At 33.8% G+C, this 18,983-nt stretch overlaps 2 protein-coding genes across 5 annotated transcripts; both read left to right on the plus strand.

Moving 5' to 3' along the window:
• Positions 1-6,545: 6,545 nt before the first annotated feature.
• On the plus strand, positions 6,546-18,335 carry LOC130811425 (uncharacterized). 4 transcript variants are annotated; one of them, XM_057677746.1, is made up of 11 exons: positions 6,553-6,829; positions 6,911-7,035; positions 7,194-7,308; positions 7,390-8,805; positions 9,697-9,789; positions 10,124-10,202; positions 10,300-10,378; positions 10,712-10,751; positions 10,811-10,963; positions 11,067-11,201; positions 17,902-18,335. In XM_057677746.1, exons 4-11 carry the CDS (start codon positions 8,564-8,566, stop codon positions 18,176-18,178), a joined length of 1,098 nt encoding a protein of 365 aa, XP_057533729.1. In that variant the 5' UTR covers positions 6,553-6,829; positions 6,911-7,035; positions 7,194-7,308; positions 7,390-8,563; the 3' UTR covers positions 18,179-18,335. The 4 variants fall into 4 exon arrangements, with proteins under 4 accessions (XP_057533730.1, XP_057533729.1, XP_057533728.1 ...); XM_057677745.1 differs by having other exon boundaries at positions 6,557-6,829; positions 7,160-7,308; XM_057677748.1 differs by having other exon boundaries at positions 6,557-6,829; positions 7,160-7,308; positions 10,829-10,963.
• LOC130810187 (uncharacterized) lies at positions 6,778-7,531 on the plus strand. Its single transcript, XM_057676161.1, has 4 exons — positions 6,778-6,829; positions 6,911-7,035; positions 7,160-7,308; positions 7,390-7,531. Exons 1-4 carry the CDS (start codon positions 6,778-6,780, stop codon positions 7,529-7,531), a joined length of 468 nt encoding a protein of 155 aa, XP_057532144.1.
• Positions 18,336-18,983: the final 648 nt, after the last annotated feature.

An 18,983-nucleotide genomic window follows, 5' to 3' on the forward strand; every position in this document is an offset into this window, starting at 1 on the left:
TGGAGTTTTTTTTTTTACAAAGATATGAATGAATATAATTTTCAAAGATATGTAATAATATTAAACATACTATATACTAAAGACAAAGTAATAATTGTTAAGATTATAGTGATATGACATTATTTATTTGTATAATAAACTTAAATATTTAGTTTGTATATGATATGCTTAAACGGATATGTTGATTTGAGCAATTAAATTTAATTGATTGACACATAATAATAATTTGTCATTTTATAGCAAATTATTGAATAAATGATGACACGTGTAATTTTCTAGTCTTATTATTAAATTGTATGATCAATAATTTAAACTAATTAACTATAGCATATGCCCATAAATTCTTATTTTTACTAATTTACTTTTAAAGACTTCATGTATATTGATATAATTATATAATATAATAAAGTATATATTACTTGTCAATCGAAAATATCTAATTAGTTAATTACTTTGCGTCTTCTTATTAGAATTAATTAATAACTAACATACTATTTTTGGAGCAACAAATATGTAAATCAATAATTTATTTATATGCATATTCTAAACTAATCTAAATATAAAAGTATAATTCAAAGAAAATATTTTATAAAATAGAATAGTTTTCTACATAATCAATATCTTTTATTACATAATAAGAGTAAACCACTACTACATTAACGAGCTATTGCTACCCCAAATACTCGTAGCAATAGGTTCAATAACCGTTGCAATAGGTCTATAGCAACGGTTCCATACCCGTCGCATTTGTGGCCGTAGGTATAGGTCTATTGCGACGGTTCAACTATCTATTGCGACAGTTTCAATTTAACCGTAGCAATAGCTTCTTATAACCGTCGCTATAGATCTATTGCTACGGTCTCACTATAACCGTAGCAATAGGTTCTTATCACTGTCGCTATAGACCTATTGCGACGGTCACTTTGCAACTGTTATATTTAGTCTTTTGCGACGGTCATTGCAACCTATTGCAACCCCATGTTTTTTCCGTTCCAATGGGTCTATGGCGATGGTAATGGCTCTCTATTGCAACGCCTTGATAAAGCTATAAATTATATACATATATATATATATATATATATATATATATATATATATATATATATATATATATATATATATATATATATAATTAACTTTGATATAATTCATAAACTCTAATACAAAATAAAGCACCAACTCTAATTAGTTCAATTAGTGGTTTTGATACATGCAACATTGCAAAAGGACTTCATCATCAACAAAGAACTTCAACTTTGATATAATTCCTCTTCTTCATTAGCTCCATCAAGTGCCTACATGAAAGGTTATGTAAAGTTAATAAAAAAGGTAAAACAAAGATATCGATATGACTGATAAATTACTGGTCACTTCATAATGTAGATCAAACAAGCACTTTCTGTCACACGTGTATGATATCATATAGATTGGTCAAAAGTGTGTACGCTTTGGATGAAAATTAATTGAACTAAATTTCATTTCTATGGAAAATGGAGTAGATTCAAATGAATTTCAATCTTTAAACAACATTTTCCCCTAATTTAGTTCCTTGATGAAAAATTTCAAAAGAGAAGGAAATGGAGGGAAGGAAGCACGGGACAGATAGAAAATTTTTGCATTTCTTGCGGGGGAAATAACTTCTGATCTTTTCAACATGGAAAAATAAGTTTTAAGTCACTCCTTAACTGGCAGAAACAGCCCAAGTGGAAAAAAATACAAGACATGAATCACATCTTCACATAAGCAATATGCAAGACATGGACAATGTAAGAAAGCAAATCTAGAACCAAGACACGAGATGCAGAACCCATACAGTAAGGGAGTTACAACTACTGGATCATAAAAAAATACTACTACACAGAATAACAAGCAAGGTATAAAAGCAGCAAGCAAAATCTCAACTGTCATTGCAATTGAAAAGAAGGTACAAATGCTTCACCTAAAGTACCAAAAACCAACTCATAGAGTAAATGTACACCGAAATGGGAGCCACATGATAATAGAGTAATTCTCCCTGATTGAAGTATCCCTGGACCAATATGATTAATGCTAACAAAAACATCTAATTACAAAGCTTTCATTCACACCAGATCCCAGTATCTCTCTAAGGTATTTATACACTGGGTCCATTCATTGACACCAATCCACCCACCCTCATATATGTATATAAAATTTATAATTAATATTTTAACTGCTCCACTCGAAAGATCAATATTTTAACGTTTGACTAGCCAAAAATAAACCCAACAAAAACCATCTAGAACGACACATCTTGCCAACTCTCCCCTTCAACACATTCCCACATATCTCTGAACAAATCTATTTCATATGCCTTTCATTGACAAAGCTAGAACCAGAAATCTAAAATATACAATCCACAGCTATCATTTCCCATACAAAATATTGCATGAATTTTCCAACAATAACTCTACAAGATCCAAACATGCAAACTGATGACGATTCACTAAATTTAATGGTAGTAAAATGGGAAGAAGAAAATAACGTACTAATCGATTGGTAGAGTGCGCTCCAACAGAAGATTGTCCATTTGACTCAGTAGGTGGAGTTGTAGTATTACTTCCTATTTTTGATAGATCTGGAAGCACAATATTGACCTCGGATTGGCTTCAAGTAGTTTCTGTAGTTGGGGATTAGCTTGAAGTACTTGATCCATAACTTGCGATTGCATGTTGTGTAAGAACTCGGGAGGAAATATGTAGCTCGAGTTAGTGCTCACTTTCCTTAGAGAAGTTTTTGTCACACCTTTTCCTTACATTCGCACACGTCCACTATGCTCTGGTTTATTTATCACTTCACTATAAGCATCTTTGTAGTTTGAACCTTGATGTTCTTGCGACTCTATTGCTTTCATTTTCTCCTATTAACATTTTAAAACACAAGTGTACGCAAATTAAGTCAAAAATACACTGTAAAACTCGAGCCATGATATCATGGCTTTCGTACACAAATAATAAGGGAAAATATGTACGGGAACTTAAAAAGTATGGACATCTTTCTCCACGGATTAGGATCATCCTCTGCTTGTTTCATCTTAGGTTGCTTTTTTCCATAATGATTTGAAAAATCACAAAGCAATTCCTCAATCTCAATTCCCGTCAAAGGCACGGGTGCAATTCGTTCATCAATTTTTCCATTGAAGTTTCTTTTATTAAAACGCCACGGGTGATCAGTATCCAAAAATTTGCGATGACACATGTAGCAATACTTGTGGCTATATGGTAACCACACTGAATCAATTTCATAATGACAATATGGCAAGCTGTTTTACCTTTTGTGCTCCAACCAGATATCATTGCATAAGCAGGAAAATCGCTAATAGTAGACGCCAAAGCTACTTGCATGTCAAACCTTGTATTTGTTGACGCATCATATGTTTCTAGGCCAAACTCCCACAAATCATTAAGATCTTTGATAAGTGGTTGCAAGTAGATATCAATATCTTTTCCAGGAGACAATGGGCTAGGAATAAGTAATGACAAAATAAGAAACTCTGACTTTGTGGCCAACCATGAAGGCAAGTTATAGTTGACCAAAATTACTGGCCATGTACTATGCACAATGCTCATTGAATTAAATGGATTAAACCCATCTGTGGCTAATGCAAGCCTCACATTACGAGGATCTTGAGCAAATTTTGGATACAATTTGTCAAAGTTCTTCCAAGCTTCACCGTCCACCGGATGTTGCAAAAGTCCAAGTCCGTCTTTCCCTCGACCATTTGCATGCCATTTCATGTAATTAGCAGTTTCGGCACACATATATAACCTTTGCAACCTTTTCTTAAGTGGAAAGTATCTTAGAATTTTTTCTGGAATTTTATGTGCCTTTTCTGAGGTATATTCAGTGTGATCATTTTCCTTCGATTTCCACCTTGAGGCCCCACAAACATGACAACTTGTTGCAGTTGCATGCTCCTCCCAATATAGCATGCAGTCATTAGGGCACGCATCGATTTTTTTATAATCTAAACCTAAAACTTTCAACACTTTTTTTGCCTCATTCAACTATGTTGGCAATACAGAATCATCGGGTAGAACTTCCTTAAACAATGCTAGCAAAGCAGAAAATGCAACATTACTCAACTTATGATCACACTTGTATATATAAAGGCGAATTGTAAACGCAAGTCTAGAGAATTTTTTGCAACCAGGATATAATTCTTGTTGGCCTTCTTCTATTAGACTAAGAAACTTCTTTGCCTCATCATTTGGCCCTTCTCTTAGAGTAACGTTAAACATTTCTTGTATACCATCATTCATGTTCAATGGTTCATCATGTGCCTCTAATTCTGTTTCATCACCCATCTTCCCAAACCCAGAAAATTCATCACTTCTTGGTACAAAACCATTGCAAATGATATGATCTTTCACGTCATTCCGACCATACCAATATCGATGATAACACATACAACATGGGCAACTAATTTGATTTCCTTGGGACCTTGTAGCAAAAGCTTTTTCCATGTATTCATCCACTCCTTTTTGATAATCATAACTCCATCTAGGAAATTCCCACCACTTATCCATTTCCTAAAAGTAACTATTATAAGATTTTATAGTAAAGGCAAAAACACTAGATTAATTAACAATTAATCAACTTGTATCAAGAAATCAGAGAACACCTTCAAACTTACAAATTGCTACCTAAACAACAAGTACTTACCCAAACTTACCCAAACAACAAGTACTTACAAATTGCTACCTTCAAACTTACCCAGAGGCCAGATATAATAACCAGGTTGGCCGTGATGTATTTCTTGTACATCCAATTTACGCCTTGGGTAAGTGCTCGATTGTGTTCAGAATTCAGGATTTTTAGACTGGTTGTTTTTTTTAAGCTATCATGTTTTAATGAAAAGCTGTAGGCCCTGGTGGATGCAAGCAAGTAAGCATTGAATTCAATTTTGTGTTGATCCACTGGTTTCTTTTGGAGTGAATGACTTATTGTTCATAGACTAACTACTGCATACTGATTAAGGTGAGTTTTCTATCTTTTTTGGTTTAGAAAGCTCTCTTTTCTGAATTTTAATGTATAGTTCTGTTCCAATTTAGTTTGTTCTCGAACATGAATAAAATTGTTCTCGAACTTGTATCGATACATGAATAAAATCTGTTCTAATTCTGGAAATACAACCAAACTTACAAATGAACACTGATTCAATCAAAATAACCACTGATTCAACCAAACTTACAAATTCTGGAAATGATACATGGGCAATCTAAATAACCACTGATTCAATCAAAAAAAAAATTCAGCAGTATATTAACAAAACCAACGAAATCCTCAAAGTTAGAAACAATAAAAAGATTAGGTATAACAAGATCAAGCAAAATTAAGAACTGCAATGAATGAAAACGCAAATTTTAGTACCTTTATTTTGAGGGTGTAACGGATTTAGTTGACAAGAATCCAGCGAACAACAGTAGCGATGCGAACAACCTCCAGGACGGACAAGAACAGAGCAGCAATTGATCGAATTTCAGTTTCAATTTCAGTTTCAATTGATCGAGATTCAGCAACCAACGAACACTAATCGAAATTCGCAAAGAAGAATGAAGAAATCAAATTCAGTTTCAGAGGAAATTCGCAAAGAATGAAATTCAGTAATCAATGTCGTTTCAGAGGATATCAAATTGGCAATGAGGAAATTCGCAAAGAATGAAGATTAGGGTTTTGTGATATCAAATTCAGAGGAAGTGAAGGTGCGAGTGGGAAAGTTGAATGTAAATGAAATTTTTATTTTTCATTTCCCGGCAAACATACTGCGCGTGCCCTAATATAATTTCATCAATTGAGGTCTATTGCGACGGTTTATACACAACCGTAGTAATAGGTATCCGTCCCATAGCAATAAGTGGTCTATTGCGACGGTTTAAAAATAACCGTAGCAATAGGGTCCTAACTGTCGCAATAGAGTATCTATTGCTACGGTTCATAACTAACCGTCGCAATAGAGCGTCGCCATTGCTCGTTAATGTAGTAGTGAACATAACATTTTATGACTATACCATATAACATTATAAGCTTTTATACTAATATATTTTGATAACATTATATACTCATTCTATGATGTCATAATATTTAAAGTAATTTCTTAAAATAAATCTCTAATACATATTAAATTGATTATTATTCTCTAGAGTTTATTCTTTAGATATAATATTTTACTATCATATAAGATCTTTAGAAAGACAAACAATTTTTTTTAAATCTGTTTAAAATGATGTATTAATGTGAACAACTATTATTTAATTAATTGAGACATAAAATATATAAACCATAAAAATAGTAACAGCAATAAAACCAGATGAACATGAAATTGTAGAATTTGTCAAACAATTAATGCCAGCTAATAGCCTAGTACTAAACCGGATGACATCAAATGTAAGCCCACAGTTTGGCGGATGAGCACTATCTTAATCCAGTGAACATTTTATAAAATATTTTAGGTCTAGTATCTTCCCAAAATATCTAGTAGGAAATAGTAAATAAATACTATACCAGATAGATAAAGACAATGAGACATTACCTAAAAATCAAAAGGATAATCATGCCAAAAATATATATAATTATCTAAATTAAATAAAAAAAAAATTAAAAATAAGAATAGTGCAAAATTAGAGCAAGAAACCAAAATGAAAATAGAAGGATATATGATAAGTGGTAGGACCCACAATAGCGGCCACTAGCTGAGATGAACTTTAAATTCCATAGTTGTTTGTAAGTAATTTGAAGAAAAGAAATTAGACAAATGATATGGGTTCTCTAATGGCAGGATGGGATTCCCCAGTTCAGGATCCTAAATCAGGTAATGTTCATTCATTTCTCGATCCTATTCCTTATTATACTACATGTTGTATGTAACACTAATTAATACATACATGCACAGTAAGAGTGATGAGAAACAAGTCTCTTACAAAAGAGAGGATTGAAGAGTACTGGAAACTTAAGAACCAAACTCAGCAACAACATCTTCAAGCTATAATTTCTCCTCCTCATCCCCATCAGCTACAGGTACAGGGCCCTCTAGCTAGATGTTTTATTTTTTATTATTTATTATTTATTTATTAGTCTTGTAATAAATTTTGTTATTGATTAATAAATAAATAAATAAATAAATAAATAAATAAATAAATAGGAGGAAGAAAGTGTTATTAAAGATGATGAATCAGGTCCAAATGAGCTGCAAAGATCAAATTCATTGCCAATGATAGGCAGCAGAAACAATAATAAAGTGGTGTTAGGCAAGGAGTCTGAACTGGATCTTCAACATCTTAGAAATTGCTGGTAACTTTAAATTTAATTTATGGGTGCATGATTAATAATTAATTTAATTAATAATTGTGATCGAATAATAATTGAATGCAGGTGGACAAGAAGTAATTGGGCATTTCTAAATGAACCGCCGGTAATAGCAGGAGAAGTTCCGAAATATAAGTATGCGGCACAGTATCATGTTGCTACCTTAGCCTCCTCCGATTCCGATACAAGAATAATAAGCACCACTTAATTAGCACTTGGCAGTTGGCATCATGCATGTGCATTCTATAATATATATTGTACATATTTATTATGGCCTAATTATAATATAATCCTAGCTCCATCCTCTCCTCCGACCCCAGCCTTAGCTTGGAGTGCTTGTATAATATAACTCTTTTATTAATACACTCTCATCTATGTAACTAAGTTATTTCCTTTGTGTGTCTACGTTTCATTTATGTATTTTTTCATATTATTATGGGGTATCGTTATTAATATTAATATCATTAGTTTATCATAATCTATTGTACTATAAATTTCATAAGTATATTTTTTCACTATAAATTTCAAGGTAAAAGAGATATATACAATACTTTTTTGTACTTTTCAAATTGCAATAAGACATTGCACAAAAATTAAGGAGCCATTCATATTTAAATTTAAAGAATAATGGTAAAAGAGAGAAAATTATATAATTAATGGAAGCAATTTCTATAAAGAAAAAAAAAAGTAAAGCAAAAGAGATGATAGAAATAAAAATTTGAAAGAAATTAAAAATAAATTTTTTTCATCAATATAATGTTATTTGGAAATTTATTTCCAATATTGCATCTTAGGAAAACTTAATTTCGATTCTAATGTCGACTTGTAATAATCAGTCAAAACTTCCTTTTACTGTTTTTTAGCAAATCGCTATCTGAGATGACGTTTGATCCGAATTTTTTACAAAACGCTTTCTAAGAAAACAATTTGATATGAATGATACAAAGATACATAAATATAAATACCAAATCGCCATTATATTTTATTTTAATTATTTTATTGACCTCATCTAAAATAAAAACTTGTTTTGAAGTAATAGGATTTAATAATACCTAAAAAAATCCCTATGCCTTAGTGGGTTAGTGCTCATATCTTAGTATTTGTTGCTTTATTTCAAGTTACAGACATATGGCGGTTTGCAATGTAAATCTTTAATTACGTTTTGATTATAATTTGGGGTAATAGGCTAATTTAAAATAAGTTCTTCTTCCCTTAATCCCCTAATACCCTCCTCTGAAAAATGAAATCTTACATCTTAACGGGGACTCCACCGCCGGAAATTCCATTATCTCTACCACAAAGTTTTGGAGTTTCAAACAAGTTCCAATATTTTTCATCATTTTCACCATCCCCTGCATTAACCACTCATCTAAAATTAGAAACGCATGAAATTATACCTGATTTTCATCCCAAAAGGATCTTCATTCTAGGAATGGGTTATGTGGGTCAATATGTTGCACAACAATTAAACAATCAAGGATGGTACTATTACTTTTCACTTTTTCTAACCCTTTAATTATCCTTCCACTTCTCATTCTGTTTGCTTCTTTCTTAAGTTTAATTATTGTTCATTTACTGAATTACTCACATGCTATATCACGAATTGGGATGAAATCATGACATGCTATTATGGTCATTTCTCTGATTAAGTAGCTTCAACTTTTAGTATTATTCTTTGAGCTTGATTGGGGTTTTCTGGATAAATCATTGTTTACACTTTCAAATCAAGAATTTGAATTTACCATACTTGGACAAATTATCACTCATTTTGTTACATGAATCATTTTGGGCTAGTTGTGCTCGTTTTCTTTGCAGTTCAAAATTCAAATGATGAATTTTTTCTTTGGACAAACATTTTATATAGAATTTTGGGCTACTATGGAATTGGGTATTCTAAGTTCTACTGTAAAGCTAGTTTTTTTTATGAATTTAAATACAAAGTGCATGAATTTGTGGTATTGTTTCTGCTGCGACTTCTAGCTCTCACAAGTGGCCTTACACCCATGGCCATGGATCTATTGTAATTCGGTTCCCTATCTAATTTGCATATTTTTTGATACTCTATTATATTTGTGAGGAATTACCTATGATTAAAAAAAGTTACTTAAATAAGAGCAAGATTTGATCACGAGTTGCTAGTTGCTCACTTAATGATAAATTTTTTATTGGGCTTGTACACAAGACCCACCCAAGAGGAGAATTGACTACATAAATATCCGATGAGGTTCCATCCTAAAACCAATTGGTATTAGGAGTAGCCCATCAAGTATATATGTTAGTCAACCTCTCTCCAATTTTTCGATGTGAGATCACATGTGGCTATTTTCCAACAGTTAGTTGCCTCAAGAGGAAGCTAACACGATGAAGTTATAGGGATGTTGCAGGTACTTGCACAAGCATTATCAAGAAAAAGGTCCTTGAGCAAAAGGGATTTGATGTCCACATTTTCGATGCACTTAAACCAGAGTAAGCTACATTTCCCATATGGCTGATTTCCTGTATTTGTTTATTTTCATGCTGTCAAATTGCTGAACAATAATATCAAAGATGAGCTTTTCTTATTATGATAGCTATGGTCTGCATTCACTAGTCAGGTTTTTAATGTTCATCATGGGTCTGTTAATATTTGAGAAGCTACTTAACAGCTTAAACAAGATATGCTGGCTATTAAAATGCATTCATTTGAATCTGTTTACCATTGCATTTTTCATCTACAATATGTTTCTAGTTAACACATTTTTTTGCACTTTTTCACTATGCTCCATTCTTATTGCTTCAGCTGCATTGATATTTGAACCAGATGGAATATTCTTGATAAATTAAGATGTTGTACTCACCTTCTAGTCTCCATTCCCCCTAGTGAAGGTATTGGTGATCCAGTAAGTTCTGAATTCTTTGACGTTCGTTGTATTGGGGTAATCTAAAAACAGTTTCCCTTTTCCTTCAATTATCCATTTTTTTTTCTGCTTGACGCAGATTCTTCAACATGAGAAGGCCTTTAAAGCTAGATTGGTGGATGGAGATCTCAAGTGGCTTTGTTATTTATCTACTACAAGTATGTTTTCTATATTATCATTCGGTGATGTATACATAGTGTAACTCTTAGTTTATCCCCATTCTCCATTACTTTCTATTTTGTCCATTGAAAAAGTGTTGCAATGGTCTCACGTTACAGATACAATTTCGATTGATTCCTGTGGTTAATAACTATGCCAGTACATAAGGAAAAATGTAAAGTAGCCACTTAGCTTCATACGTAGCCTAGCTAAATGTTGATGAATGATTATCCTCTTTTATTAACTTATGGGAGTAGCAATTTTCTATTTAGACCAGGTAAATCCTCAAATATGGCATCTTATTCTTTTGTACAAACTACTTTTTTATGCAGGTATATATGGAGATGCTAGAGGTGCTTGGGTTGATGAAAAGTAAGCATCTGTGTCTTTGATTTTGTGGATTTAGTTTTGCTGTTCGAACTATTTAATAGATCCATAATTTGTGGCAGTTATATCCCAAACCCTTTAAGCCAGTTAGCCAAAATGAGATTAAAGTCAGAGGAAGGGTGGTTAAAGCTAGGAGAAGATCTTGGCGTCTCAGCCTATGTATTTCGACTTGGTGGCATATATGGCCCTGGAAGAAGGTTCACTGATAGTATTAAAATGAATCATGTTTTTGTGACTTTTAACTTTCAGCTAAATTAGCTTCTGCCTTGATTTTTGTGTATAAAATATCTTTCACTGCAGTGCTATTGACACCATTTTGAAGGAAGAAATTTCTGAACGTCAGAAGAAGAGAGCAACTAGAAAGTTTACATCTCGAATTCATGTTGCAGATATCTGTCAAGCTCTTAGAGCATGCATCTCAAAGCAAGTTCAGAGGTTGGTTTCTTAGTTTGTATTTATGCCCACTGCTTTAGCGGTCTAATGATGCATTGGTTATAAATTCCAATTCTAATGAAACATTTAGCCAAATGGCATTAATATCTGAACTGGATCAACTACTTGATCTTCGACAGTATCTGGACATCAGAGTTCAGTTACTGTGCAATGGATGGATTTTCTGGAAAGAGTTATAATAATAGTGTACCTGCTTCAGCTATAGTTTTTTCTTAATCTTGAATGTTAAATAGTAGTCAGTTTTGGAAAACCATAAATGCTGCATTAAAATTCCTAAGAGACGGTCTTTATGTAATGAAGTGTAGAGAAAATCAAATATTGTCTCAAACTCGGCCCAAGTTTCGTCTACGTTGATACTGGCTGTCCGAGCCATAATGATGGGACGATTATGAGGTCTTTGTGGAGCTCATTTTGGAACTTGTAATGCACGCTCATGACTCTTTTGCTTAACATTTTGTTGAAAACGGGAAAGCGTCCAAAATTTCCCTCTTTGGCTGTTGGACCTTTGATACATCCTAGTTAAAAACTTATCACTTGTAGTAAAGGTTTCATGCTTAGATAACTCTTTTGAACATCAATTGAAAATCTTGATGATTCTAAGACCCCAAGTATTGTTTGACAATCAATTTATATGGACAAATCATAGTTGGCACCAAATTAAAATCGTCTTGGGGGGAGCTTTTCTAGAAATTGTAACTTTACAGTTATACCAAGAGTCCCTTCTATTAGTTGACTAGCATAATTTCAATTTTAAGTGAAACCCCTTATGTTTTCATGACAGCCCTTGAAAACACAGAAGTGATTCTATACCATGCTGAGGTCACCTATGATGTATATTTAAACTTGATAAAGATAAAAGCGGTGTCCTACTTTCTAGTTTCTCTGGTCACCGAGCTTGCATCTACATATATTTTTGATCCTTTGGTCTATATGTGATTTATGCTTCAAAATGGTAATGGATCCTATGTGAAGTTTTGAACTTGTGGCTTTTTCAACAACAGTAAGAGATTTATCACATCATAAACTAAAACTAGGGAAAAGCATCCATGAGTTATATAGACACCACTGCTCATAGTGTAAAAATGCACTAACGGTTTCGATTGCAGTCATGGAATGATGATGCGGTAATGGGAGTGATGTGGTTATCATAATACCTAAATATCGGTCGAATCATAAGATATTCCTTGATATGGCCCGAAACGTGGTTTTTTTTACACCTTTACAACGCAAGAAATATCAGTCTTTTTTTTTTAACCTTTACAACATGGCTGATGCAATGCGGCCTTGTTTTACACTATGCCGCAGCCCAAATTAAGTGCTAATAGAACGCCATAATTCATGTTTATTTGCGCTTCCCAAACACAAGTTGTGTAGAAAATTGGAGGGAAATTTTGGTCTATGTGTGGCTTGGGATTTCAAATTAGCACCAACTAAGGTATAGGTTCTTAGCTTACAAATGTAGCTTGACAAAAATTCTAGATTTAAAATTGAACAAAGCTTTTTAAGGTCGCCCCATGAGGACTAGAGATCATACATATATGCGATTGATTGCTTTGTCAATGGCCATTATTATTCTGGAAATTATATACTACTCCCTCCTATTCAGCTTATGTGTCCCATTTCCTTTTATGGTCAAGTCACCTTAATTAAACCATTTCTATTTTTGGTATGAGTTTTTGACTTTTATGCCCTTAATAGCTTTATCCTATTTTCAATTATACCCTTCATTACCCATACTAATTTTTCTCCCTTACATTAAAAACCCATAATACCACTCTCTTTCCTACCCTTAGGGTCCCACTTTTGACTCTCCTTAAAATCCGTGAAAAGTCAATGGGACTCTTAAGGTGAATAGGAGGGAGTATTAGTTTACGCTTATCTTTTGGGTGACTGGAAAAAAATCTTGACCAAAGGTTGGGGAAAGCCACCTAGGTTAGCTAAACAACATGAAGATTAAAGATATTGTCATATACACCATTGATTTTTATGTCACAGGGCATAATCTATGCTCAAGATAACGCTCCTTTTCTTATGGAAAGTCTTATCAAGATTAAAGGATGGTCTTCCCGTCTCTCATCAAGTCATCTAGTCATCATGCCATTTGTCTTTGTTTAAGGTCCATAAGCACTAATGTAGTAATGTTGTGCAGTTGTGCAATAGATGTCTTAAACCTTTTTTTTTTTTGGCTCAACCTTGGCCATTATGCATGAACTTCCTTTCATTCTAATTTAGAGTTGAATGACCTTTTTACCCAAGACCTGAGTCTCTTTAGCCATTTTGATCACTCATGATGCCAAACTTAGTAAGGCATCATTTGACATGATTAACTATCACATGGGTCATAATTCAGCTTTTACAGATTCCTATATTACATGTATAGTTTGAAAATTAAGAGAAACATTTAAGGATGCCAAATTTCCATCAGAGATTGTGACAAAAAATTAATTTTCTTTGAAGAAATACTTCATGCTCAAGAGACCTCGTTGGCTTTAGATGGAAAACTTGGTTAAGATTGAGAACCTAAAGTCTCCATGCAACTATTGCTATGTTTATGGTTCAGTTAAAGACTACATAATGACCACTCAACATCCGAGACAACTCTAACTCGAAACTTTTGATGTAATATTGTAGTTCCAAATGTCCTTTTGGACCACAAAAGAAAAGACGAACGAGTACAAAACATTTCAAAGCTTATTTAAATGTTGGACAGAAAGGTTTGGGTACTTCATTTTTCTATCGATCTCAAACTCACATAAAATTATGCTTCTAAGGGTTACAAATTCGTCATGCTAAATAAAAACAAACGATTTGGATTGAGAGTAAGGTTTTAGGGTATAGTTATAGATCAAACGTGAGAGCTCGTTTAATCTATAAATCCCTCATCGGTTGCCTACGTAATCGATGTGGGACAAGTCAAATAACTTGCAATAGGCTAATAATGGAGGATCCATTGTAGACATGAAAGAATAGTTCATTCTTATTGAAATGTCTTTTGTAGTTATCTTTATTTTGTGTAAAAAGGACATCAATCACTTTATAAAAACCAAATGTATCAGTATTTTGGGTAGTTTCTTTGAAGCTAAGTCTATATAAATATAACCAAGAAAAATTGACAAAAAATATATATCAAAAATCATCCGACATTCAAATTACATATTAAGGGGGGAGGGGGGTGCGGAACAACAATTACTCTTGCATTATAGCGCCTTGAGATTCTTTCTGAAGTCCTCAACCATGTTACTGAAACTTACGTGGAGTTAGATGTTACGTATTATGATGGGTTTCAAATGTTAAGAGTGTTGGACATGCAATAATTCATTCAAAAACTAGTTTTTGGGCTATTTAAAGTGTCTGACTTAGTGTTGTGTCTGATACCCAAAACATTCAATGAGTGAGGTGTTTCAGATGTCATGATCTCACATTAGGAGACTAAGATGTGTTTCTACGCTTCCTTAATGAGGGCTAAAGTTCCCTTAATTTTGAGCATTTATGGTAGCTTTATCGCTTGGAGAAGAGATTCCATTTTTTCCATCATATCATCACATTACTTCACTTTCACTTGCTTGGCCCTGTCTTTTCAAGCTAGCTTCAGTTTTCAATTTGATTTTCTCAATTTGAGGCAGTTGCTAGATTGATGATCCTTTAAGAGTAGAATTTTTCTTTTTCTTTCTCCTTGGAATACTACTTTACATTAGAACAAATGTCATTATGTGACTCTCACCTTGGAAGGTTTGGGGGTTCGTTTGTGTGCAATCTTACCCTTATAAAAACAAAGATGTTAGCCTTAATAGAAAACATAATCAGTAACCACGCTTAAATAAAAAGTGCACACGATCCTCTTTGAAATGATCTTGATTGTAAACCTATGAAGAATCTCGATGAGAATTGGCCAGGGATCTTGCATTTTAATCAGCTTCTAGAGATCGAGCATGGCACATATTAGCCATCTGGATTATTTATGATTCTTGACAGAATGGTTGTCCCCTTAACTTTTTTGAATATACTTGTGCTGAGCATGTGTAATAGATCAGAGATCTGGCTGCGCAACAATACAAAACGTAAGAAGGAAAATAGCATATTAATGCAGAAAAAAGAATAAGGAAGAGAAAGTAAAATAGAAAGCTTAGAAAGATAGAGAGCAAATTTTGAGCAACTGCAAGGCTCCAAAAGAAGACTCTAATTCATTTCATTTATAAGTTGTCGAACAGTATTACAATAGAGGTTTTTATAGAAAGTGACTTGAAATATGAATCTTAGGGCATTATTAACCATTTATCTTCTTACTCACAGAGTCACATCTCTTCTTCCATTAGTGACCCCTTCTACAAACCCCGATAAAAAAGCTTCAGAATAACAATAAAGGTGCAATCCACTTTTCCTCATATCAACACCATTTCTTAACTCTGTTTCAGATATTTTAAGTTCACCTCACTTCCTCTCTTCTCTTTCTGGTTCTCATATTCTCCTATGAAAAATTTGGGTCCATTACCGGATCCACAACATACTAGATAGTGTCTACTAATGTTTTTCTGGATGAATCTTCCAGAACTACCACCTGGTCCATTGTGCATCCTCTGCTTTGTACTCCATTTCGCGAACATCATAAACACTCCTTTGTAGCCTCTGGTGATCTTCCTCGACATTCACTCCTCGACCAAAAAATTGGCACTTCCCGTCCCAATGTTTTTTTTCGATAAACATTCCAAGTGTCCTCCTAATCTTCTTTTTGTGAATCTTTCTTTCCATTCTCCAGGTAGTTTTTCGGGTTGGTTTTGGGATGAATGGTTGGTTTGATTTCTTTGGTGGTTGTTCTTGCTCGAATTTAGGATTCACATTTTGTGGCTTGGGAAAATTTTTGGGTGGCTCTTTGGATCACATTGTTCTGGGGTTCCAAGGAACTTCTAGTTCAATGGATGTGGTGGGAGATAATTTAAGGGTAAGCTTTCAGTGGCTGTTCAATTGATTTGGGTAGTGTGACTATGGCAAAAGGTTATTGTCCTGATGATATGGGCTGAATCATGGCCAACAACTCATCTTCTCTTCTTTCATTTAAGACGAGAAGAAAAAACCCATGTCCTATCTCCTTGCTATCGTGCCCAGAAATACCATTTTCTCCAAGATGTTGGTTGCACCATTCACATAAACCTTTCCTCTATTTTCCATACATTTCTTGTATAGAAATTGATTTGAAAGAGCGAGTGATTTTGTATTTCATAGTTCTTGAAGTTTCCTCATTAGAGGGATTCTGCTGCCAAGTTTCTCAAGAAAAACATTCAATGGTTCCATCTTTGAGTGTTTGTAGGTCGTTGGAAAGAAATGCTCGTATACCAGTTGTAATGGATCAGATGTCCAACAAAAGTAGTTAAAGAGTCTATTAGAACCTAACTTGACCATCTAAAGCCAGACAGGACAGAAGATGCCCTGTATGGCGCTCATTTAAAGGCCATGAATATGATAATTAATGGCTGAGACTTGTGCGTCAACTGGTGGAAAATCTTAATGACAGATAGAATATGTCATGGATTACTTCTACTGCCGCAATGTTTTCCATGCTCCACGAACTGACTATGTATTCCATTCTCTCACAATTGGCAGTTAGTCGTATTTAATTTTCGTTTCACAATTTAGCTTTTGACAGCATACCAGAACTGATTGCTCCTACAAATGATGTTGTTCATCCTTGTTCTAGTCTTAAGTTGTTAGTGGGAAATCTGGACTAAATTAAAACATTTTCATCTTTATAACAGGCTTTCATCGTTTACCAAGGTGAAATGTTATGCCCAAACATGACCGAAAAGACCTTGATTAAACCCTACTCACACCATTCAGCTTCTTCCAGGGTTCAAGATAAAAGCTCTGCAGAATCTAGGAGATGCCCCTCATTTCTAAATTACCGTAATTGTAACCTCAAATCTAGAATGGAGTGTCACTACTAACATTAATGATTCATGCAGAAGTTTGTTGTCAATCTCTGATATAAACATTCTCCTCTCTTACATATAGTATTATAGATTTGTCTTGGCTATTTATGAGTCATGTCAGAGGTTATAAATTTCAAAGTTTGACAGGGAACGATTCTAATTCATGCCTTGAGACCCCTAGTATGTTGATGTCAGGCGTATTGAAATAGAATTATTAGGAATAATTTTTCCATCTTTCAAGTGACAAAGCAGCCTCTAGGACCTATTTCAGATTCATCAACTCTTGTATAAGACCGTCTTAGCATGGGATGAGCCACATAATTAGCTCATTTTTCTAATTGATCACTTTAAGTCAATAAGTGTAAATTGGGTCAGCCCAATAGAGACGGTCTCATTTGAGAATTTGTGTTTGAGAATAAATCATTGTCAATTGAGAATACGAGAGCAAAATTCATCCCTTCTCAGTCCTTAAAGGGTATATGCAGGTTGCACTTATGAAGCCCGCTCCCAGTTTCAGTGGGAAATTTTATTGAATACCAACCATTTGAAGTTCTATGTACTCCCAAGAGATAAGGAAAGGAAAGCATAAACTTTGTTTGCCACAATCTTTCACATTGATTTGTTTTGTTTCATATAGCAGACCTCAATATTGTTGGTATTCAGGCTTTGGCATAATTATGTTGGATTTGCCTGCATAACTCATGATGTTTTTAACTCGGGAAATCTGACATTTCATATTCTATGATGCCTACTTGCTACAGGAAGGTATATAACATAGTTGATGATGATCCTGCCTCCAGAGCAGAGGTTTTTGCATTTGCACAGCAGCTGATAGAGAGAAGATGGCCTGGTCTGATTGATCTGACTGATTACTCTGATAGGGAAATTTCTTGTGGTGGAGAAAAGCGAGTGAGCAATGCTCTTATAAAGAAAGAATTAGGTTTGCAGTTTATATTTCCAAGTTATAGATCTGGCTTACAAAGTATCATTGACTCTATGGAGGATCCGATGAAATATAATGGTTGCAACAATTGTTAGCATCACGGACATTTTGTATTGCATAGATATTTATATTCTGTGAATTTCTTTATTGGAACGTAGGAGTAGAATTTCAGCTTGGATTTGCTACTAACTATACTTCTTTGTTCATTGTTCATAATAGTACAGGAAATATTCTTAATTGGCTTAAAAGAAAGACTGTCACAAATAATGTACAGTAAATAAAGTAAATTCTACTACTCATAATATGGAAGCAACTTGCATTGTAATTAGACTCAGATCCATTTTCAAGGGTAAGATCTAGATCTAGATCCATATCCAGATCCAGATCCAGATCAGATATGAGGGTTTAGATATTTAGGATTCAGATCTGTGGATTGATTAGGGTCTTAGTTTTTCGCATGTTAGTTTATAGAAATGGGTCTGGGTATTTGTTCGAAACCCAGATTTGGATCCATCAATTTTAAAAGGTTCCAGACTTGACCCTAGTCCGACAAGTCCAAAAGTTTAAGAACCACATGTGCAGGTCCTGTCCATGATCCATTGAAATCCTTTATTGTGATACAACACAATCACTATAGTTTGATGAGATATCAATCACTATCAGTATATCAGACTATCAGTACGTCATTTTCTTGTTTGAGCAATTGGGTTTTGGATAAATCAAGCTCAATCTAATGATTTTCAAAACCTCGTGATTCTTGAAGAACCTTATGAATTCTTGAGTTTTGAATTATTATACTTTTGCTATATCCTCTAAGCCGGGTTTTGGAAAAATGAACACGAATAGCAATATAAATTGTACCGAGTAATGAATAAGTTTTGAATAGTAACCAAACTGTGA

The sequence above is a fragment of the Amaranthus tricolor genome, chromosome 4, assembly GCF_026212465.1.
Source record: "Amaranthus tricolor cultivar Red isolate AtriRed21 chromosome 4, ASM2621246v1, whole genome shotgun sequence".
NCBI lineage: Eukaryota > Viridiplantae > Streptophyta > Magnoliopsida > Caryophyllales > Amaranthaceae > Amaranthus > Amaranthus tricolor.